This window comes from Centroberyx affinis, unplaced genomic scaffold, assembly GCF_046629955.1.
Source record: "Centroberyx affinis isolate AG114_WGS23_722 - 3 ecotype Tasmania unplaced genomic scaffold, CSIRO-AGI_Caff_v1 ptg002093l_1, whole genome shotgun sequence".
Lineage (NCBI taxonomy): Eukaryota > Metazoa > Chordata > Actinopteri > Beryciformes > Berycidae > Centroberyx > Centroberyx affinis.
The window spans coordinates 49,150-73,518 of NW_027280419.1; the positions used below are offsets into that span (position 1 = coordinate 49,150).

The window sequence follows — 24,369 nt, forward strand, 5'->3', positions numbered from 1 at the left end:
TCATGGGATTCTGGACAAAATCATATCTGACAATAAAAATATTCTCAGATTTGGGTCAGAGAGACAAAATCTCATCAAATGGGGGTCCGTGGCTCTAATGTGGACTAAATTAGGGTCCTTGATATGAAAAAGGTTGAGAATCACTGTTTTAAGGAATATTATTTGAAAATTTCAGTTTTGTTTGGCATCACACCTAACATTACCATTCGGTTCCGTGGGATGAACATTAATTTGATTATTTAACGATTAATGATTTTGCATACGTGAGGCGTATCGTATTATATATATCGATATCAGAAAAAAATCCATATGATTATCGTGATATTGATTTCAACCATATCGCCCAGCCCTTCTTCAGACTGGAGCTGAGTGAGCTGCTGATGTTCTGCAGGAAGTCTCTGTCCGTCTGCTGACCTGATGGTTTGAACTAGGGCTGGGCGATATGGTTGAAATCAATATCATGATAATCATAAGGATTTTTCTTGATATCAATATATATCAGATATGGTTCATGTATGAAAAATCATGTTAAATAATCAAATTAATGTTCATCTCATTGAACCGAATGGTAATGTTAGGTGTGATGTCAAACAAAACAGAAATATTCAAATAATATTCCTACCATATCTCATTTTATCAGAGTTTTTAAGTAAAATTTGCTTGTCATCATCAATTTAGACAGCAGAAATGTGTGTCACAATATTAAAATATCTTCATATCATCACGATATAAAACAGATGGGCATAGTGAGTGTGACATCACCTGTAGGCCTCTGAAGGGCCGGTTTGAAGCCTGGAGATTGGGTTTACAGTTGATGTTTTTTTTGAGCAGCCAAAGCGAGGCAAAGGATAGCAAAGGTGGAGGGGGCGGGGCTTGGGTCGTGTGCAGAGCTGCAGTGCTGCCTACTATTGGTCCATAATCGGCGCTGCATGGGCGACCCGTCAATCGCTAGGCAAACACAACCAGAAACAACCGTTATATCCTGTTAATGACACAATTATTTTGAAAATCAGCATAAAAGGACACACATTAGAAGAAGTGAAATTAGTTGCTGAGGCCATAAAAATGTGTGGAAAAAATGTATTGACTTTATATTTTTAGCAGAAGTTGGGTTGTGGTCCATTGACTTGCATGGAGTTGGGCGATTTGGAGTCTTTTTGGAGCCGGACTCTTTTCTGCTGATGGTTGATGTGAAGCGCAGTGAGCACAGCCAGCAGGTCAGAGGGTTTGGAGCTGATGAAGATCTGGATCAGGGAGCAGGAGCGACAGGAGCGATGAGGCTGTGATGCTGCAGCCCGGTTCAGTATGAAGCCGCTGGTAGAAGACTCAAAACTCAGGTCTGTGGTTCCTGGGATCAGGCTGCTGGGATCCACATAAAAACCCTGATACCACCACAAATCTAAAGCATAAAAAACCTGTAGAACAGCAAGCCAGTGGCAAAATAATGTTTAGTGTTGTGTTAAGAAAGCAAGTATTTCCCTTATCAGAGAGAACCCAAGTCAAACCCAGCAGAGCTGAGTACAGAAAGTCTTTTGGGATTTGAGAGTGAAACTCACTCTCCCTTTCAGAACAAAACACAAACCAGTCCAGCGGCCAAAGTCATCCTCTAAATCAGTGGTTCTCAACGTGGGGTCCGGGGACCACCAGGGGTCCTTGAGGGGGTTCCAGGGGGTCCCCAGCAAATTGATCAATTGTTAAACTTCATATCAGCATTATTTCATTCACTAGAAGTTAAAACAATTAGAGAATGTAGCAGAGTGACTGTTTTGATCGTAGCTTCACTATTATCTCTCTACCTACAATACAGACAGTCATGGAATTCTGGACTAAATCATATCTAACAATAAAAATATTCTCAGATTTGGGTCCGAGAGACAAAATCTCATCAAATGTGGGTATGTGGCTTTAATGTGGACTAAATTATGGGTCCTTGATATGGAAAAGGTTGAGAATCACTGCTCTAAATAAGTGGTTCTCAACCTTTTTGGCTGCTTATGCATCTACACAGTTCAAACAAAGAATGATTTTCCCATATCAGGTTGTTTAATTTAATTAATTGTCAGAGGAGAAGGCCTTGAGGCTTAAAACTATTCAGTATTTCACAAAAATTGAGAAAAATTATGATAGATGTGTATCGTACAAACATCCCGACCCCCAGCTGAGAACCACTGCTCTACAGTACATTACAACACAGTGTGTGAGTGAAGGACTTCACTCTAAACTCACAGCCTGTCTGTGTTGTTTATCTGCAGCACTGCTCTCATGGCCAGGACTGAAAAACAGACATTTACATTTTAGCTGATGCTCTTATCCAGGGAGACTTATGATGAAAGCAACTGGAGAACAAGTTTCACTTCCTACATCACCAACATTATCAGCAAACAGTAGTAAGGAGGTCAAAGGTCAGAGGTCACAGCACAGCATAACAAAGCAGGGTTCAACTGTTAGGGGGTTTTGATGGCTGACACCAATAATTTTGGATTGAAGCTGTTTATATTAATAGCTGTTAATATTCAATTTCTTTAAATTTGACCCTTCTAGGTAGTCAGTGTTTTCCTCAGAATTTTTTTTTGGCAGTGTGCAGAAGTCAGTATTTATACCATGTGACACTAAAACTCTCCATTGAAAACCCATGATGATGATAATAACAACAATAGTAATAAAACATATTCATACATAATTGTTTGGAATCTGATCCAAATATAATCAGTCAAACTGCATCATATCATCATATCAGACTAGTCCAGCTCCCAGTTCAATAAAAGGTCAATATCGAAATAATATCGAAAAATAATTGTAAATTTACAAAATAAAATCAACTGTATCAATTCCCATTTTACGTAGATTCCCAGATTTACCTCAAAGTTGCCTCAAAATTTCCCAAAGCTTTTTTAAACATATTATTATTATTAGTAATATTATTGTTTAACACAAAAACACAAAAGAGAACAAAAACGAAAAAAGCACAACAACAATTATCAAACAAACATATCAACATGAACACCTGGTACATGGCATTCGGTCTGACAATAGCAGAAGTACGCAAAGCAATACAAAGCCAGATACAGGATACAGGAAGCTGCCGTAACTTTACAGCCCTAAAGTGACTGCTAATGAGCTAATGAGCGTACATGATGTTAACAGTGTGACTGACATGAGGAAGACAAGAGCAGCTGGCACTGCAGTGATTGCCTGAGATTTAGATGCTGTGATCTGAGCAGCAGTGTCATTGTGACTTCAGCTATACTAGGTTTATTTACTATACTTTCTTTTCTTTTTGACGTTCTCCCACATATTTGCCAAGGCTCCACTAAGAAGAGCTGGCATTCTGAATTTAAAGGTCCCATATCATGTAAAACAGGATTCCCCTTGTCTCTTTGATTATAAAGGAGTTGGATGTGCTATCTAAACATGGTGAAAGTATCAACATCCATACACTCCAATAGCTACAATCCATATTAGAAAAGCGAGCCTCTAAACGAGCCGTTTGGACTTCCGTAACTTTGTGGCGTCACAAAGGTTCGCTCATTATCATTTTTGTAAGAAATAATAGACTAACAAAGTGTTTTTTTCAAAGCGGTTGAGCGGTTGTCATTGTTTATTACCGGAGAGTTTTCCCTACCTGTAGCTGCCGGGCCGCGGCGTCTCACGTTTCACTCTTGAAACGGTTAGCCAATCGGAACAGAGGGGTCGTTAATATTAATGAGCCTTAAAGACACAGCGACAGAAACAGCCTGTTCTTGGTAAGGCTCAGAGAGATGCTGGAAAATGATCAAAATGGATTGAGAGTGTTTTTGGTTCATGACACCACACACACAGCTTTGAATGGACCTCAAGACACAAAATAAAACACTGGACAGTGGAGAATATGGACCTTTAATGTCTTTTTATTCTCCTCTGGGTTGAGATATATTTCTGAGCTCCTCTTGGTTTCCTCGTCTCACCTACACATTTTCTTTTCTTCTCTTCTTTCACTCTTACAGTTGCATTGGCAAATAGACGACAGCATGCAGGCCCAGCCAGAGTCCATTCACTCCTGAGTTAAAGGAGAGATCCACTCATCTTCCCATGAGTAATCTGAGTTGTCTTTTCTCTGAGCCTGGCTGGCTGAAGCCCTCTCCCCTCCACCTTCCTTTTCTTTTTGTCTTCCTTTGACTTTCACTTTCATTTCATGCTCGGCTTGAAATGAAAGTCCTCCTCTTCTTCATCTCTTTCTCCTCTGATCTCTACCTCCCCAACATCCGCTTTCTCATTGTCAGTCTTCTTCTTCTTCTCTCCGTCCTCCTCTGGTCACAGTCTGGTTGGTTCATCCGGTTCATTGTTTGCCGCACATACAGTGCAGGAACATGGGGGGTGGAGGGGTGGGGGGGGGGTCGAACCCTAATGCTGCGTTCACGTCACATCTGAAGAAGCAGAAGAACAGGATCTTGTGGCTACAGCTTGGAAGTGTTCACGTGTTTAACCTGTTGGCATACCCACAACCAACATGGCGATCTGCTGCTTCTTGTTATCATCACCATAAATTTTATAATCCACTAATTAGATCGATTTACAGTTAAGTCAACACAACATGATTGCGGCATTAAAGTCACAAACTCACGTCTCCTTCCTCCTTTGCCTTTTAGTGCTATTTGTTTCTGTTCTAATATATTAATTAGTAATCACCTCCGCCAATGGAGTTGGACGGGGGTAATGTCTGTTTGTCTCTTTGCTTGTTTGTTTGTTTGTCTGTTAGCAGGATTTCTCAAAAAGTTATCAATGGATTTGCACGAAACTTTGGGGAAAGATTGGTCATGGGGCGAGGAAGAACTGATTAACTTGGCCACAGGGGGGTGTGGCAGTGGGCGTGGCTTCTCACAAAAAGGCATATAACTTCCGAACAGATTCACGTAACACCATCAAACTTTGTGGCCAATCAGCAGACAGAAGAAGAGACAAACCCTCCATTATTGGCCCAATCAAACAACATGGACGCACTGGAGAGCTTATTTCCAGTTTAGACTTAACCCTGCTTATTTTTCCAGAACTTGCTCCAGTGGTGGAAGAGCAGCACTAATGAAAACTGAATAGATAGAGAGCTGATTGGTCATGTGGTGTTGAGACAATCGGATAAAATGATTAACAGTGTGTAGAATGTGAACAGACAGATCTCATGTCCCATTCAGGTCCAGTCAGGAAAATGTGAAACAAGTTGGTGATGTGGCATGGAAGAAATGATTAACTTTTGGTGAAATGTGGAACTGGCATATATTGACAATTGCATAGTGTTAGTGGAGGTATGAGCTCCACTGAGTGCCATCTAGTTGCATAATCTAGTTTCCTTTTTTTTTTTTTATTGTGTTTAATCAGCACTTTTTGTTATGCAAGTGAATCCCTGGACCAGATTAGGAAATATCTGGGCAGGGAAAGAAAATGATGCTCTCCCCTCCCTGAACAAATACCATAAAGGCCATGATAAATGCCAGTGGAGCTGCTGATTGGCTCGCTGCTGCTAGGTGTGTGTGTGTTGAACAATATGAAATGTGAATCGAGGCGGAGCTGAAAAAGAGCATATAGGCACTCAGCAAACCCTCCCTGGATAAATAAAGCTTAAAAAGGCCTGTGCCGATGATTATTTAGTGACAAGGGACTCTGTGTCAGGTAAGACATTTGAAGATGATGTGGCAGAGTTGTCTTCTTCTTCTTCTTCTTCTTCTTCTTCTTCACTCATTTTTTCATCCTTTTTGTATTTCATCACCTTACAGTTTGCAGTTGCAGCTTAATTGTCTCATCGCTTACTATGAGTTCATTTTCTGGTAGTCAGTTCCGATTTCATGTGTCACTTCTTAGATGAGATGTTAAAGCGTTCTTTCTATTGCTGGGCGCTATTAACAAAATCAAATATCACAATATTTTAGACGGAATACCTCGATATCTATAATGTGACGATATTTTTGGGGATGAGTATTCGTGCTTTCATAAGATATTTACACACAAGAACATTTTGAAAATAAGGAATGATCATTAGTATATCAATATTATACGATATATCGCCCAGCCTTGGTCCATCCTTACCTTGTCTTATCTTGTGCAAAACACTGAAGTCTTAGCTGTATCAGAGTTCATTTTTCTTAGGTATATATAAGAAAGAAAATCCTTGTTACACTGTATGTGATATGGTGATTGGATTGTGTACAGTCTATGTACAGTATACAGGGTTCCTATGCAGGTCTGGAAAGTCTGGAAAAGTATTAAAAATGAATTGGATCATTTCCAGGTCTTGAATAGTTTGGGAATTTGAAAAAATGTCTGGAAAAGTATGGAAAATGTTGCGGTTCAGGTCCGATACACACATAATTCTAGCTTTTATGTTGTTGTAGAGCCACTTTGAGTCCACAGTTTTTGTTGATGTGAAGAATAATGTTCAGATAGAGGGACGCTCTTATTACCCAGCCGCTGTCAGCATGCATTATATCAAATACAGACCAACATCAAATCCGGTCAAGAACATAGGGTCTGGGAAGAATATGGAATTTTAAAATGGAAACTGTGTAGGAACCCTGCCAATTATCTCACATATTCTGATATTTATCACTGTGAAGAACAATCTTCATCTATACAGTGATATGACCTAGTTAGCAGGGGCAAGATGTCTATCTGCGTAAATCATACTGAACACCAGACAAAATCTTCAAAACAAATCAAGGTCTGGAAAAAGTATGGAATTTTTTAATTGAAAATGTGTAGGAACCCTGAGTATATTTGGATGTATATATGTAGATTTGTGCAGCTGAGATGACAATAAAGCGGAACTTGAACCCTTTATGAAATGTAGTTCCCTCTCTCTAACAGCCTTTATTGTTTCAGTGTGGATGTTTCAGCCTTTCTTGTATACACATCATGTCTGTGCCATAATTCTCACTATTACAAAGCTCCACTGTGGGCTGTCGCTGCGACACGAGACATGATTTCCAACGAACTTGTCAAGTTTTGGATTGATGGTGTTTCCTTTGGTGTTGAATCGCTTTTTTGTAGTTGAGACACATTCAGGCCAGTGAACTTTTTAACAGTTTAAACAGTGTTTTTCTCTAACAAGACAACTGCCAGAATGGAAATGGCTATAATTTGTAAACCGTTTCATTCAAAGGATTTCATTCCTAACAGCCACAAATCCAAATTTCTCTTGTTGTAAGCAAATGTCTAAAGCAGTGATTCTCAACCTTTTTCATATCATACCCCTAATTTAGTCCACATTAGGGCCACGGACCCCCATTTGATGAGATTTTGTCTCTCGGACCCAAATCTGAGAATACTTTTATTGTCAGATATGATTTTGTCCAGAATTCCATGACTATCTGTATTGTAGGTAGAGAGATAACAGAGAAACTATGATCAGAACAGTCATTCTTCTACATTCTCTACTTGTGCTAACTTCTTGTAAATTAAATAATGGTGAAGTTTAACAATTCATCAATTTGCTGGGGCACCCCTCAAGGACCCCTGGTGGTCCCCGGACCCCACGTTGAGAACCACTGGTCTAAAGGCAGTTACTGACTTAAGCTCACTATAGAAAAGAAGTATATCTTCATGCAAGCTTTCATTTTAGTAACAGCAGATGAGTAGATGTTTTTCAGGTGGTGGATGTGTGGTTAATTTTTCTGTTCCTCCTCTCTCTGCAGGAATGCCATATGCCATGTTAAGATAAAGGCCGAGTCCACTGTGTTGACCATGCTGAAGCGGCTGGACAAGATCCGCTTTCGGGGCCAGAGACGGGACGAGTTCCTGGACCTGGCGGAGTCGCCCAACACGTCCGACAACGAATGTAGCGACGAGATCCTGATGAAGCCTCGGGCCTCCATCAAAGACCTGGAGGAGCTGCGGGACCCGGCGGGCGACCAGACGGAGCTTCAGGTAGGAACCGACCTCTCTGCTTCAGATGGTTGTGATGGTCTGTGTTGCATGCTGTGTTCCTCTGCTGATGTGCTGCTGTGGAAACATGGTTAGATTTGGGGTTCATCAGTTCTAATTGAGCAGACAGGATCCCGGATAAGGTAGAAGTACTTGACAAGGATAATGTGTGCATCTCTACACTTTCTACCCCCCAATATGTGCTGTTTTCTGTGGCTCTAGTCATATGGGTGAGAACGTCACATCAGAGTGAATTAATTTTGCAGGCTAATATTGCCTTGTTTATTGTTGTTTATTTATCACTTAACTCTCTAGACCATGACTCACTTTATCCAAACTGTTGGGTTCCATTCAAACTCAGCATAGAGATAATCCAGGGGCGTCCCGGTGGGTCAGAGGTCTAAGGCGTGTACCATGTAAATGTGTCGTCCTGGGTTCGAGTCCGACCCGGGACCTTTGTTGCATTTCATCCCCCACTTTCTCCCAATCTTTCCTGTCTGTCTCTACTTTCAACTGTCAAATAAAAGTGAAACTGCCCCCAAAAAATAATCTTTAAAAGAACTAATCCAAAGAGCTTTGAGGGCATCCTGGCAGCTTGGTCAGACTAAGCTGCATACTGTGTATCTGCGATTTGAAACCGGCCTTGGACCTAAGTTTGTCGCATGTCTTACCTCTCTCTTTTTTTTTTTTTTGAATATTTTATTTTGCTTTTTCAAAGCCAAACACAATAACAAACAGCATATAACCAACACATGACAGTACAAAGTCAAAGAAGACACCAAACAATAAACAAATCAAAGTTAAAATCAAATAGACACCTTCCACAATAACAACAAAATAATGTAAATAAACAAAACATTGAGAGACACAGGGCAACATCTCACCTCAAGAATCATATGGTCAAGCACATCCTCAATACAGGAAGATTATACAGAGGCTCAATCAATCTGGTGCGATGGGAGGTTTTCCATATAATCCACAAAGGGTTGCCATATCTTGTAAAACATTTTACTCTTATTCCTCAACCAGTAAGTTATTTTCTCTAGGGGTATACAGCTATTGATTTCAGAGAGCCACATTCCAATTGAGAGGGGGGGCATCTGATTTCCATTTTAACGCAATACATTTTTTAGCAATGGCCATTTGTGTGAAAATTTCTGTGAGCCTTATAGCGTGGCTATTTTTAAGGTTGGAGTTAGTAAAGTTACCCAGTAAACAAATCTCCGGATCCAATGGAAAGACAACACCATGAATACTGGATAGGGTGTCACACACCCCCTGCCAAAACCTCTGAAGTTTAAGGCATTGCCAAGTGGAATGTAGGAATGTTCCCTCATCTAGGCCACATCTAAAACAAAGGGGCGATATATTGGAGTTGTATTTGTGCAGTTTATATGGGGTGATATAGAGCTGATGCAGGAAGTTAAATTGTATCAGTCTATATCTAGAGTTTAAAGTAGAGGTGACACCATCTCTGCACACATAGTTCCCCATCCAGACTTATTCCCAGGTCTTTCTCCCATCTAAGTCTGGATCTGTCCAGATCAGGTATTAATAAACTCGACATAAGAGCATCATACACTCTAGAGATAGTTTTAAATAATGGTTGGTCAGCATGGCACAATTGTTCCACAGGTGTCATGGTAGGTAAATTCCACCGGCCTTTGTGGTTGACTCTGATAAAATGGCGTAGCTGCAGATAGCTGAAGAAATCTTTATTCATCAAGGTCTTACCTCTCTCTGTCTCACATCTTTCCTGTCTCTCTGCAAACTATCCAGTGAAGCAGAAATGGCAAAAAATACAAAAAAAATTGCTTGTTACACCTTGGTCTTCTTCTACCAAATTCACCAATTGGTGAAAACGCTCCACTTGCCAGTAGGGCTGGGCCATAATTCAATATTATCGTTTATCGTCTTTCAGTGGAATCATATCGTGATGATATGAAGATATTTTAATATCGTGACACACATTTCTGCTGTCTGAATTGATGATGACAAGCAAATTTTACTTAAAAACTCTCATAAAATGAGGTATGGTAGGAATATTATTTGAACATTTCAGTTTTGTTTGACATCACACCTAACATTACCATTCGGTTCAGTGAGATGAACATTAATTTGATTATTTAATGTGATTTTGCATACATTAACCATATCGTGATTTATATTGATATCAAGAAAAATCCTTATGATTATCATAATATTGATTTCAACCATATCGCCCAGCCCTACTGGCCAGTGTTGGCATGCAGTTTGGCATCATGTTCTCTTATACAGAGAGAAGACATGCATCAGGGCGATATGCTTTCTTCTTCAGAGTGGTGCTGTTAACAGTCTGAACCCTAACTTCAGATCACCCAAAAGATGAAAAACAATATTCTAATCTGCACACAAAGTTACTTCAGCTCCAGTTTATTGTGTCAATGTTTTGGTCTTTCAACCTTTTTCAACAAGTTATACAAGAATAAATAATATGTTCAGAAGAAAATAATCCTGAATGCTTAAATAATCACTCCTTGGCCTCAGAATGAGATGATTAGTAGTAATATCTCTGATAATCCTCAACACTTTGCCGTCTTTCAGTTTTCTAACAAACCCAGTCATGCTTCAGGAACATTTCCCTTCCAACAGAGCGAGGACTCTTGCAGTCCGCCTCATTAAGTCCACTCACTCTCCATGTTGAGGTGCAGCTCGGCAGTTTTCTAGAGGCCCTTTGGCCAAGAGGTTTCCCCTCCAGAGACACAGCGTTCCTGTTTATTCAGTCCCTTTCCTGTTGATCTTGTCCTTTGACAAGATCAGATGGAGTGAAAGCCCTCCAGCTGCTGTCTGCGTCACCAGCAAAAGACCGACTGAAGACTCAGACCCATGCCAACAACACAGTCACTGACACTTTCTCCATTCTGCAGGGATTTATTTGGTATTGACCGTAATAAATTGAATGGAATGAAATGCAAATGTTGCAATTCTTTTCATGGCTTGCGTTAAGTTGGCGGACCTAACTTACAGGTGGCCATAACCAATGCTTACAAGACTCCCAGACTAATTTACTCTCAGATAATATTCAGATTTTATCATTTTCCTCATTTTGTTGTTTGATGTTCTTGTGTTCGAGTGTGTGGGGGTGGAGGGGGTGGGGGGTCCGAACAGCTTGGTGGTGTTTGAAGTTTAAACCCCAGACAAAATACTTAAGCTGCAGCTGTTTGATCTTTTCCCTTGTCGTGATAAGTCTTGTTAGTGCCGTCGCTGCAAGCTGACCAAGCCTGTCTGTCCGCATTTCTCTTGTGTCCCGAGTGGAAGATCCAATGTCCCAGAGTTAAATCTGCAGTAGCCTGAAATGCAGCTTGGTGGTAGATTGAGTGACTTTGCACTAATCTTTCACCGAGTCGCTGTATGACCTTTTAATCGTCATCATGTTGAATCACGGGTTACACCATACTTTCCCCCCGATTCACTCTGATTTGCTCTCCTTAGTTCTTTTTTTCTTTTTCTGGCATTTCACTCACAGGAATGTTCTCAGGACGCTGTGTGGCTCTGACCATTGACCTCATTACTATTTTTTGCTTGTAATGCTGGTGATCTGGGAAGTGAAACTTGATCTACTGTTGCTCTCATTGTAAGTTGATAATTGCCTTAAATGTAGATCAGTGTTTCTCAGCCCAGTCCTCGAGGACCCCCTGTCCTGCAACTCTACTCTTACACACCTGATTCAATTAAGGGCCACATTTTCTCATGACACATTGATTGCAGGACAGGGGGAACTTGAGGACTGGGCTGAGAAACACTGTTGTAGGTGTCAGTAACAGTTTAGTAGTAGATCAAAGAACTCTCGCACACTGTCTACTTCACTTGCGATTAGAAAAGATTTATTGGGAACAACGTTTCGGTACACAGACCTTCATCAGGTTATTTTATGAGACAAAAGGAGAGACCATCTTAAATAGGTTGGTTGACCCACATGGACCAATCAGGTCACACTACAGACTGACATCATACATAATCACATCATGGCACCATAGGCCGACAATATAAATAGACAGAAATATACAAAATGCACATTATATGTAGTTTAAAATGCATATATTCATAAAGAAAAGCTACCATACCTAGATAAATATTAACAATATTTTCAATATCTGGTTGGAGCTTGAAAAAACCGTCTCCTAGAATCTGTCCCCAGACAAGAAAAAAAAAAAGAAAACATGTATATATACAGTATGAAGAAGCAAATGAAGATGAAATGCAGCAAAAACAAAAACCATAGCTTATAATAAAGTGGGTCCTTCAAAATGAGTCTAAAATAGACGGTCAGAAACATCAAAGAAAATGAATATGTGCATTTTAAACTACGTATAATGTACATTTTGTATATTTCTGTCTATTTATATTGTCGGCCTATGGTGCCATGATGTGATTATGTATGATGCTTTATTCAATGAGTGATGTCAGTCTGTAGTATGACCTGATTGGTCCATGTGGGTCAACCAACCTATTAAAGATGGTCTCTCCTTTTGTCTTGTAAAATAACCTGATGAAGGTCTGTGTACTGAAACGTTGTTCCCAATAAATCTTTTCTAATTGCAAGTGAAGTAGACAGTGTGCGGGAGTTCTTTGTTCTACTACAGTCGGCCCATTCTGCCTTTTAACCAGAAGACCCGGGTTCAATCCCCCCCCACCCTGCTGAAGTGTCCTTGAGCAAGACACTGAATCCCAACCAGACCCTGACCTCTGACCTCCCTGTAGGGGGGGCAAGAGAAAATAATTTTTCCTACGGAGCAATGAATTTTCCTTCTTCTCCACCTCCATCTTTGTCTTCTTCTTTGGGATTTTGTAATTTATTTTACATATGCTGAAATCAATTAGTACACGTAATGTAAGTAATGGGGCAATGCTATTTATAGAGGTGATGATTATACGTGATTAATGCAAATGACTGTTTCAGTCAGGAAATGTAGAGATAATTCAGTTGCCGCCTGCATGTAGCCTAAATGTGGAGTTCCACTTAGATCCACTTAGATGTAAATCTGACTGAACTGTATTTGGGCCGTTCAGTAGACGTTCAGTGTTTTCATGCCTGCACTTTTAGTCCGGTTAAATCGGACTCTGGTTCGTTTTCCCCCTTGGTGCGATTCGTTTGGGCAGGTGTGAACACAGTAATCGCACTCGGGTGTGGACCAAAACAACTGCCCCGAGACCCTTTATAGGAGGCGGTCTCGGTCCGGTCCCAAACGAACTCTGGAGCGGATCGTTTGTGGTGGGAACGTGATCCGACCTCGATCCCACCCAACTACCAGGTGTACTCAATTTACAGCAGGTATAGCAGGTACAGCAGGTATAGCAGGTACAGCAGGTACAGCAGGTATAACAGGTATAGCAGGTACAGCAGGTAGAGCAGGTAGAGCAGGTGTAGCCAGTATAGCATTTTCAAGACGTTTCCTTGAAGTGCATTCTGCATTCTGCTGGTACAGTGTTGCCTGGTATATTGCCCAGATAATTACAACAGTTATGAGCAAATGCCAACTCTGCCGTTGCTCCATGTCACGTAGCAATGTGCACTAGTCCAGAACACAGGACCTTCTTCCTGTATTTACTTTCTTGCTCCCGCCCCAGACACATCTGACCAATAAGCGGAGTGAACGTTCTCACCTGGTTTGTAGTGATGCATTTTGGTTCGCTTGGATTTTTCTCTGTGTGAAAAGAAACCGAACCAAGGGGAAAACGCTCCAAGTTTACAAACTCATCAACTGATTCGGACCAGAGCAAACTAACTATAGGTGTGAAAACGCCCTTAATGTCCCTCTTTAGTTACCAAAGTGTCTGTCTCAGGACGTAAAAGTAGGACAGCTTGAGTTTTGTTGAGTTGGCATATTTATTCAGCAGATATACAGCAGCCAATCCACTACCACTTACTATTTGCTGACTTCTTACCTCATCAAGCTGCTTGTTTGATCAGAAGATTAGAGAGATTTAAAACATCTAGACCAGGGGGTGAGAGGGGGGGGTGGGGGAGGGGGGTGGGGTGGTCACTCGTTCCCATAGAAATGAGACAGGTGACGCCGTGCGGCTGGTCCTGTGTTACCTGTTGATGCTGAAATTAATCATCACATGTAATTTAAGTAATGGGGCAATGTTATTTATAGAGGTGATGAATATAGGTGATTAATGGGGAGATTTGCCACATGATGGACGGCACAGGCCGTCCGTTAGCTGAATACTGACATCACTTCCTTCCTTTCTCTGCGTGATGCATCAGAGCTGAAGTCCAGACAGACTGGAATCATGGGAAATCGCTGACTCCCATCTCTACTCTTTAGCCTTTGATTCTGCATGAAACTTTTTTGATTATTTATCTATTTTCTCTTATTTATTTTACTTTATTTTGTTTGCGTCTCTGTGTGTGTGTGTATGTTGGTGTTTGTTTTGCTGGTTCTGTCTCTTCTTTGATCTGCTCTGTTAAGATTTGTGCAGCATCTTGGTCAACCAAAAGGTTTTTAAGTGTGCTATATAAATAAATTGAACTTGAACTTGTACTCCTGTGCAGAAAGTGCTTAACTTGACCACCGATAGCTAGGAATGTTCCAATACCGATACCGGTATCGGTGCCGATACCCGGCTAAAATGGAATATCAGTTTCGGAGATTTTACCGAAAACAAAAATCCGATACCCAAAGACATGAGTAACATGTAAGAAATGAAAGCAAACTGTCTTGATTTTATGCATTGGTGGCACATAGAAGCCTGTATTTCTCAAATGGTGGAAAAACAAGGATTTTATCTCAATAATTTTGTCCATTGACCCCAAACTAAGGAAGTAAGCCTGCACTGTTCAGTAAAGGATATCGGCCGATACTTAAATTTTCATACTCGTAATTGGTAATGGCATTGAATTGGTATCAGTGCATCCCTACCGATAACTTTCAGACACATTTCCAATTGAAATTCCATGTTTCTGTGGATCCGTGTGTGTGAAAGCATATCAGTAATTCTGCTGCCGGCTTCACATAATAAACCTCTTCTGTCAGGACGCCCCGGAAGCCCCATCTTTTAGGAGATGTCATCAGAAAAAAAATGTGCTGTTACTGTTACTTATCATTATGACACCCTGTATCTCTGCAGAATACAGAACCGCAATTATGGTAATGACCAACATGATCCATCCCTGCTCGGAACAAACTGATTGGCGATTGGTTCAGAGTTGAGTAAAATGAACACACACCCGGCGAGGTGCAGACATGAGGCTTTTTTGCAATACTTCCACTTATAAAGAAATTTCAAGTCGCACACTCTTCTCTTTTCTGTTAGTTTTTGCTTTATTTATCCTGCCAAACGTTTTTGGCTACATGTCTTCATCACCCTGACGAAGGCCATGCAGCCGAAAACGTTTGGTGGCGTGAAACTAAAAGAAAAGACAAAGAGTGGGCGACTTGATATTTCTTTATGATTGGTTCAAAGTGAAAAACTAACTTCTCATCATCTTCAAATTTCGGCATCGGACATCCAGAGACTCTAACCAGACTCTGTTCCACACACTCGGCCCAAAATGGCTCATGAAGAATAACAGAGTGGAGTGATGAAGACAGTTAGACAGTGTGATAAACATCAGTATTTCCTTTCATCACCAGCCTGTTAGATAAAAAGAAAGTGTAATGATCCCTGTGGGGTAACTGGGTCACTGCAGTGGCAAATAGTAATCGGCTGCAGCAAAGAAAAATGGAATAAAAACAGAAGAAAATAGAAAATTAACAAGAATATAGAAAATATATACGCTACCAGTCAGCAGTCTGGACCCACCTGATTCAATGTTCCATGTTTTTCATTCTCTTAAAGCCATTTTGATCTAAAGGCTTCTGCTTAAATGCTTGAAATGAGTTTCTTAGACAAATATAAATAGTGAAGTTGATCCTATGTATGAATTTCTTTCCAAAGCCTTTGCCTTTCCATCAAGGCAAAGGGCGGCTACTTTAAAGAATCTGAAATATAAGATAGTTTTGATTTGTTTAACACTTTTTTTTGGGTCACTGCATAATTCCATTTGTGTCATTTCATAATTTTGATGTCTTTACTGTTATTCTAAAATGTGGAAAATAGTAAAAATAAAGAAAATGCTGTGTGTCCAAACTTTTGACTAGAAGTGTATAGTAAAAGGTATGAATGAGAAGCAAAAGTATGACTTATTAGGGTTTACTTAGCAGTTGGACTTATTAAAGGACTTGAGCTCTGAATCCAGTGATAACAGGTTATGCTGAAAACACTTGTGTTGAGTTATAACCAATTACTACTTTACTTTATGTTACAGTATCTTAATCTTACAGCTTGTTAACACGGTGTATGAGACAGTGGAATGTACTGTAGTTGTGTGAGTCAATCTACAGCCGGGCCTGTTGGGTGTGGACCAGTTAGTGTGTGTGTGTGTGTGCGCGTGTTATCGTCTCGTCTTGGAATGATAAGCATGTAGTGTGTATGCAGTCTACAGAACCTGTCTTACAGTCCTGTCATCATTAGGATTTACCAGACAGTGCTGCACTTGCAGGATGTTGTGGGCGGAGTCTAAGCCTGCGGGCATGTTGGGGCTGAAAGACAGTGACATTCTTGTCATTCATTTTTTGTTTGTTTAAAGAAAATGATTTTGTTAAGAAAAAAACAAAAACAAAAAACTAGATGTCAGTGTGCAGGATTTACTGAGTTTGAGTCTGATGGGTCAAAGATTACCTGCAGCTCTAAAACTCCACACAAATCCAGTTTGGACCAAAGTCTCTCTTAAGCAATACATTTCAACTTCTGCGATTTGGAAATTGCGATAATGCGATTTTGATTTTGATTTTTTTTTATGAATTGTTCAACTCTAGTGCACGTCACTCCTCTGTGGTGCCATGAAACTTCATCACGGTGTGGTAAAGTCATGTTGGCGACTCCTGTTCTTTATTGAGCAGAATATGGTTTAAGTAAAATTTGCATCATCATAATCGCGCCTCAGGAGGAACTGGACTCATCTCGGATCGAGTGTTTGCTGATTAGGAAGAAGACTTTGTGACCGTGAGCCTGGCTTGTGATCTGCCTCTTCCCCTCTGATGCACAGAGGTCACTGCAGGTCGAGCAGCTCTGCTCTGCTCTGCTGTCTGATGCACGCCGCTTTCACTTGGTGCAGAACTAAAGGGGAAGTAACAGTTATATATTTTAACCATTTTGCTGATGCCCCTATGCAGAGCAACTTTAAATTCCTATATCAGCAACATTTTACACAACCAACAGGAAGGAGGTCAAGGGTCAGAGCCATAGAGCCCCGACACACTGGCGTCATGGGATGTTTTCGCATTTTCGCCTTTATTTGATAGTTCAAAATGCAGAGAGACTGGCACAGACACACTGTACCTGACAATATCCTGTTTATATTCGGAATATTCAAATATTTTGTGTATGAGTTGATGTATGTAAATGCCATATCCTGTTTACAGTGACCTTGAGAAAACCATATCCCGACTAAGAAAAAACCCGACTATGCTAGCTGGTATACGCTGATATTAACCGGTGTGTTCTGGCAGGTAAACACCAGATTCTGTTTGTTGTTGGGTTTGGTGAACAGCACAGTGCTGTTTCCATGGAGACACGATGAACGCAACAGGAAACGTACCGAGTGTCAGACTGTCTCCATGTATACAGGTAGATGAACAAACACCAGATCCTGACTAAGACCCGGGATAAGGCTCATATTCAGAATATTCATATGAGAGTGTAAACGCACTCATAGGCCCTGATTTACTCATTCATGGACACAAAAACCTTTAGCACATGTAACACCAGTGTGTTAGTGGTGACTTTGGTCATTGCAGGTCTTCGTCCCGCTAAAGGTTTTAGTAAATTTGGGCTGTACAGTTGAGATTTGGAGTGAGGAATAAAAACCTAAAAACATTTTCTCTCTGGTTCCTCTGCTATACATGACGAAGGGTCTTGGGAGCATTCGTTACATCATTCTGCACTTTGCATTACCTATGTGTGTTTTTAAAGTTTGACTATTGTGAAATTATTTTGTGTTAATGAACATACACACCTTCCCTAACCCTACCACACTCTAATATTTCCTATAGCATCCTCATCACCTACATCAGAGACATTTTCATTCATTTCCCTTACTTACTTGTAATGTGTGTGTGTGTGTGTGTGTGTGTGTGTGTGTGTGTGTGTCTCTCAGGCTGGTGCAGGGTCGCTCGCTATGGCTGCAGCCATCCAAGACTTCCAGAGGACGGAGGCTGATCGCCTCAATGAGGTCAAAGGTCACCTGGAAATTGCCTTACTAGAGAAGCACTTCTTGCGTGAGTAGCCTGACCTCACTGTTATACTGCTGTACTGAAACATTGCTATACTAGAGTTTTCAGACCCTGTACTCTATTTTTTTTAGTGTTTCATGTAATGATACTATTGTCAGATTGCAGATATATTTCCTTAAACATCCTTGTAAAATGTATTTTACACACAGATTCAGTTTGCCATTCGTTTTCACCAGAAACTTGCTCCAGATGGATTTGGATAATCATATCTTCATCCTGAAAGCATAAAGTGAAATAAGCTCATAAATGTGAAAGCCTCGTGTGTTGAAAGTCGTTCTCCTCTGCCAGCGTTTCTCATTGTGATGTGAGAATTGAATTTGTTGGGCCTTGCTGCCTTTGCTCAGACATTAGATCAGATTTGGCCCGGCTCCTCGGCCCGTCTGGTGATGTGGAGCGTCCAGTCCAGACCGCAGTATCAGATCAGCTGTGGCTCGCTCCTGTGCACAGAGGCTGCAGTGTCCGGATCTGACTGCTTTCCCATGTTGCTATAAACTGAGTAGAGATGCACCGATCGATCACGTATCAGTATCGGAATCTGATCCGATCCTGCTGAATTTTGATGGTGATCGGTGTTCGCTACAGGTTGTTCCATCAACCTCAGATCCATTTTTTTTTATTTAATTCCCTTCCTCTGATTCATTTATTTCTTTAGCTGGTTTCCACCATCCGATCCACTTATGCGGCATCTGGTTTGAAAGCAGCTGGGTAGTAGTCATGTCTGCTGCATTTTTCAGTTAATTACAAAACTATCGGATCCGTCCTTGGGGTCGGCAGATACTCGATGTCTAATAGTCCTGAGGCATGAAGGCCTTCGCTGTTACCTAACCGGTTAAATCTCTCTGTGCAAGAAATGATGTTAAAGGTTCGTCTGGGCACTAGTTATCTCATCATGCAGACTGTGAATGTGTAGAGGCTGCAGGATAGATGCAGAACAAATGTCTGAAGGTGAACTTCTACCATGGATGATCTTCTGACATATCAGCACGCAACCGGAGATAACACGCTGTCAGGACGATGATGGATGAAGTGCGATGTCGATATACTGGTCATATGTTCAGTATGAACACCTGCTAGAGCCGGTTATCCACCAGAAAGATAACGAAACAACCTGAAATCAGTCTGTTAGTTTGAACAGAGAGAAGAAACAGAGAAAAGAAAAAAGATTCTCAGTTGTTTGTGAAGGAAATCAAATGGTATCAAAAAAGTTCTTAAAATGAGTTGTGATCCATGTGAACCTCTAACTCTTCTATCATAATGAAATGTGCTTTCATTCAACGAAGAGGTATCAAAAAATAGTTTGATGTGAAGTATTGCAAAGTATTCAGTCTAGGGCTGGGCAATATATCGATATTATATCGATATTGTGATATGAGACTAGATATCGTCTTAGATTTTGGATATTGTAATATCGTGATATGGCATAAGTGTCTCTTCCTGGTTTTAAAGGCTGCATTACAGTAAAGTGATGTCATTTTCTGAATTTACCAGACTGCTCTAGCTGTTCTATTATTTGCCTTTACCCACTTAGTCATTATATCCACATTACTGATGATTATTTATCAAAAATCTCTGTAAATCTGTAAATATTTTGTGAAAGCGCCAATAGTCATCCCTACAATATTGTCGCAATATCGATATCAAGGTATTTGGTCAAAAATATTGTGATATTTGATTTTGTCCATATCGCCCAGCCCTACTTACAACTGAACATTTAGCCCACTTTGTAGAAAATACCGAGATATATATCGTGTATCGTCATTCAGCCTAAAAATACCGAGATATGATTTTTGGTCCATATCGCCCAGCCCTAATTCAGTCTTCTCTGTTAAGGAGAAGCGACCTCTGTCCTTAAAGTCTGGACTGATGAGTCAGCGAGATGCATGGAGGTTTTACATTACACTGTGTAAGCAAACCTGCTTCTCCAAGTGACCAGACCTCAGATCAGTTTAGCATAGCCTGTAGTGTGCTGCAAGTGCTGCACAACAAAAAACACTCAAAGCACCCTGGGTAACATGGTGGCTGACTTGGTTGTATACATGTTCAGCAGTCCCATGATATCCAAAATCATGGATCCATTTTCATCCAAATAACATCTGGCATTTGGCCATGCAGCACTATGAGTGCATGCATTTGTAGCATGAGTAGCTCCAGTGGGAATGAAACCGGCAGTGTTGGTGCCTTGCTGCACCAGCTGAGTCACACAGGACCGGTGCAGGACCAGAACAGATTCTGGGATTTTCTACATGAGCAAATCTCATGACTGAAAGTTTTCTTAATTGCTGCGAGAAAAGATGGTAGAATCAGAATCTTTATGTATTTATTCACCATGTAGTTAAATGTACTGAGGTTTGGCTCAGAGATCTATCAGCAACTAACACAGTAGTACAGACTGACACACATGGGACAGGACAACACATAACAGTGCAGGACATACAATTGGCTGTACATACCACATACATATTTACATATATACAAATACACATTCAGTATTGAGTCACTGTGTGTTTTTGCCAGAAGATTCACTGTGAAACCCATTCATATCAATGGTCAGAACAGACTTTAGTAAAGATTTCTCCGCTGTGAAAACAGAAAGTTGACCATGTGTTCTATACGAATGAGACAGACACACAGGGAATGATGTGTTTTTGAGTTTTTATACCAAACTCTTCATATACAGATTGAGATGTAGGAGCAACATGCACAAGGTCGTAAAGGTCCCATCTGGTGTAAAGCAGGACTCCCCTTGCCTCTTTGATTCTAAAGGAGTTGGATGGTCTCAAAAAGTATGAAAATATCAAAAGTATCAAAATGCACGGTCGCCAACTAAATTCACACAATCCATATTAGAAAAGCGAGCCTCTAAACGAGCCGTTTGGACTTCTGACTAACAAAGTGTTTTTTTCAAAGCGGTTGAGCGGTTGTTATTTTTTATTACCGGAGAGTTTTCCCTACCTGTAGCTGCCGGGCCGCGGCGTCTCACGTTTCACTCTTGAAACGGTTAGCCAATCGGAACAGAGGGGTCGTTAATATTAATGAGCCTTAAAGACACAGCAACAGAAACAGCCTGTTCTTGGTAAAGCTCAGAGAGATGCTGGAAAATGAACGTGGAGAAATGGATTGAGAGTGTTTTTGTTACATGACACCACACACACAGCTTTGAATGGACCTCAAGACACAAAATAAAACACTGGAAAGTGGATATATGAGACATTTGAATTTGGCTTTGGTTCCCTGCATGGAGTATTCTGGTGTTAGTGTTCTCATTACAGGGAAGTTAACAGACAGGACAATCTACCAAAAACTTCACCCCAGCTGCTGCTTGGCTCCCAGTAGAAGACTGTGGTTGTACTAGTCAGCTCCCAGTGTGAAACTGTGTACCTGTATTATATGGAGGATGGTGGTGCAAAAAGAGCGAGCAGCTAACATTCCCTGTATAAATAAGGGTTAGAAAAGTCCCTCTGTCCACACAGTTATGTGCGGTTTGTCTGATCAATATCAGTCGATCGGCTCCGATCGATGGCTTCGCTGAGCAGATTGCACTCTCCATGTTATGACCTCATCAGCCCAGATAGTCCATGATGATGAACCAGAACCATCCAGCATCACATCTGCCATTTGGACAGTTTCATAATGCCCTACAGACCATGACTGCACACATTTCTAACATGAATAGCCCCAGTGGGAATTGAGCCTCTTACTCTGGCTGTTAATGCCGTTAAACCCTTAGACTTTGTTTCCACATATCATAAAACATAGAAAGGACACAGAAAACAGTGAAAGATAAAAAAGAATCAATGCCAGAAGCAAAGCTGAACTGGAAAGCAGAAACTATTTCATGAACTACAAGCCTGTTAATCGGTACTTAACCATTAATCTGCTGCTGATTAATGGTTAAGTACCTTGTTATGGCGTTGTTTGCTGCAGGGCTGTACATTTTCTGAAGTGAAGCTGTTGGTATACGCATGTGAAGTCATGCAATGAGAGATGGAGTGGAAGAGATAGAGAGAGCAGAAAAAAGAGTGAGAGAGAGAGAGAGGAACAAGTGGAAAATATTATCCCTAAAATGATTATGTAGCCATTATACATTCATATGCTCAATGTGGAGTGGGAGAGAAAAACGAAACCGAAAGACAGAGGATGTGAGAGAAGAGAACAAGCTTTGAGGCACAAGGGGATAATATTACACCGAGAATTAATAGCTTGAGTGAATCCATCATCGTGAACAAGCAAATTTATGCACTGAGACACAGAAACACAGAGAGAGAGAGAGAGAGAGAGAGAGAGAGAGAGAGAGAGAGAGAGAGGGAGAGACCTGAAATGGCCAGTGGTGATAAACTCCTCAACGAAAAAGTATGAAACGGGAGAGTCTGCAAAGGGAGAGAAAGCGACCATGGAGCTCACTTCATCTAATTCAGTGGCTGAACACACTGTCAGAGATTAGTGTAGCAGTAGAGGAGATTCCTCAACCTGTCCAAACCCCAACATCCAGGACAGGAGAGTCCAGGTGACTCCTCATTTAGCCCCGAGGACACAGGGAGTTAAAGGATAAGGCTGGTGTTTTTAAATACATTATCATTACATTATAAATTATCGTCAACAAATCCTATAAAAATAACAAAATCAACAATGCGTTTGCTCTACTCCCGTTACTTTCCGACTTTCCCACATTCCCTTTTTAGCCGTCAACCCGGAAGTCATTGGCTCCAATTGTAAGCTAAAAACCTTTAAATTCAGCTCACAAAGACATAGTTTCAATTTTAAAAATCGCTAACTGTTACCATGAAAAGTCAGGCTGTTGTAGTTATTACCAAATCAAATTCAAATGGGAACAAATTCTTCATTACGCCGGGAAGTGCTTACAGCCGGCTTATTAAGTTGTTTGAGGAAAAAGTCGGCCGGCCCGGTGCATCGTGATGATGAAATATGCTGCCCAGAGAAACGCCATGGCTCTTTGACGTGTTTTTAAACGTTTTTTTAATACAGTGGAGTTCTATGGCTGCTGGGACATGGCTGCATTGGGCACCGGCTACATGGACGAGACTTGTTGGCAAAACAAAATCATTGCTGATTTTGATATTTTCATAGGATTTGTTGATGGTAAGCAATGCATTAAAAAACACCAGCCTTATCCTTTAAGAGTTAAGATTAGGGCTGGGCGATATGGTTGAAATCAATATCATGATAATCATAAGGATTTTTCTCGATATCAATATATATCACGATATGGTTCATGTATGCAAAATCACGTTAATCAAATTAATGTTCATCTCATTGAACCGCATGGTAATGTTAGATGTGGTGTCAAACAAAACTGAAATTTTCAAATAATATTCCTACCATACCTCATTTTACCAGAGTTTAAGTAAAATTTGCTTGTCATCATCAATTTAGACAGCAGAAATGTGTCACGATATTAAAATATCTTCATATCATCACGATATGATTCCACTGAAAGACAATAAACGATAATATTGAATTATCGCCCAACCCTAGTTAAAATAGAACTTCTCATGAAGCTAAATGAATCGTACATGATGCCAACCATAAACACACAAACTGGAATTTATTCAACCATCTCAATTATAGCTGTATTCACATTAAGGTGTTTGGTTCCAAACTGAGATATGCACCTTTATAAAAATGTGACAAAATACAGATCGTTACAGCACTAAAATCCACATAAAACTTCAGGACTTCTTAATCCAAAGCTTTGATATGAGACACTGGGCAACATCTCCATTAATCAATATATTTTTTTTATTAAGAATCATAATAATCCAGATGCCCAGGGACGCTATACTGACCGGCGTGCTTCACACAGCCTTTGTGGACTGGAAGATGGACTGATAGATGACTTTTTCTAAGCCCCTTTATCCCAAATGGATAGACAGCATTGTGGATTAAACCTGCGCTGGGCTTCATCTCCTGTCTGTCCCGCTGTGATGTTGAGAGTCCCAGAGCAGAGCGGCCTGCTGCTCCATCAATACCTGGCTGCCTTCTCACTCTGCAGGCTTTATGTAATATCAGGCTATTAATAATCTCTCTGTTGTTATTTAGAGCTCAGAGCAGATGAAGGTCCTCATCTGACTTTCCTGTCCGACCAGCCAGGCCGCCTCTGGACACAAATAAACACACACACACACACACATTCACAGTCACAGCA

The 24,369-nt window shown here is 40.7% G+C and overlaps 1 protein-coding gene across 1 annotated transcript in view; it reads left to right on the forward strand.

Annotated features, from left to right (window-relative positions):
• Positions 1-24,369, forward strand: part of LOC139654464 (GRAM domain-containing protein 4-like) — a 61,277-nt gene that overhangs the window by 3,740 nt on the left and 33,168 nt on the right. The window contains exons 2-3 of the mRNA XM_071531538.1: positions 7,659-7,890; positions 18,071-18,191. Coding sequence (XP_071387639.1) covers positions 7,659-7,890; positions 18,071-18,191 — 353 coding nt within the window. The remainder of the gene's footprint in view (positions 1-7,658; positions 7,891-18,070; positions 18,192-24,369) is intronic.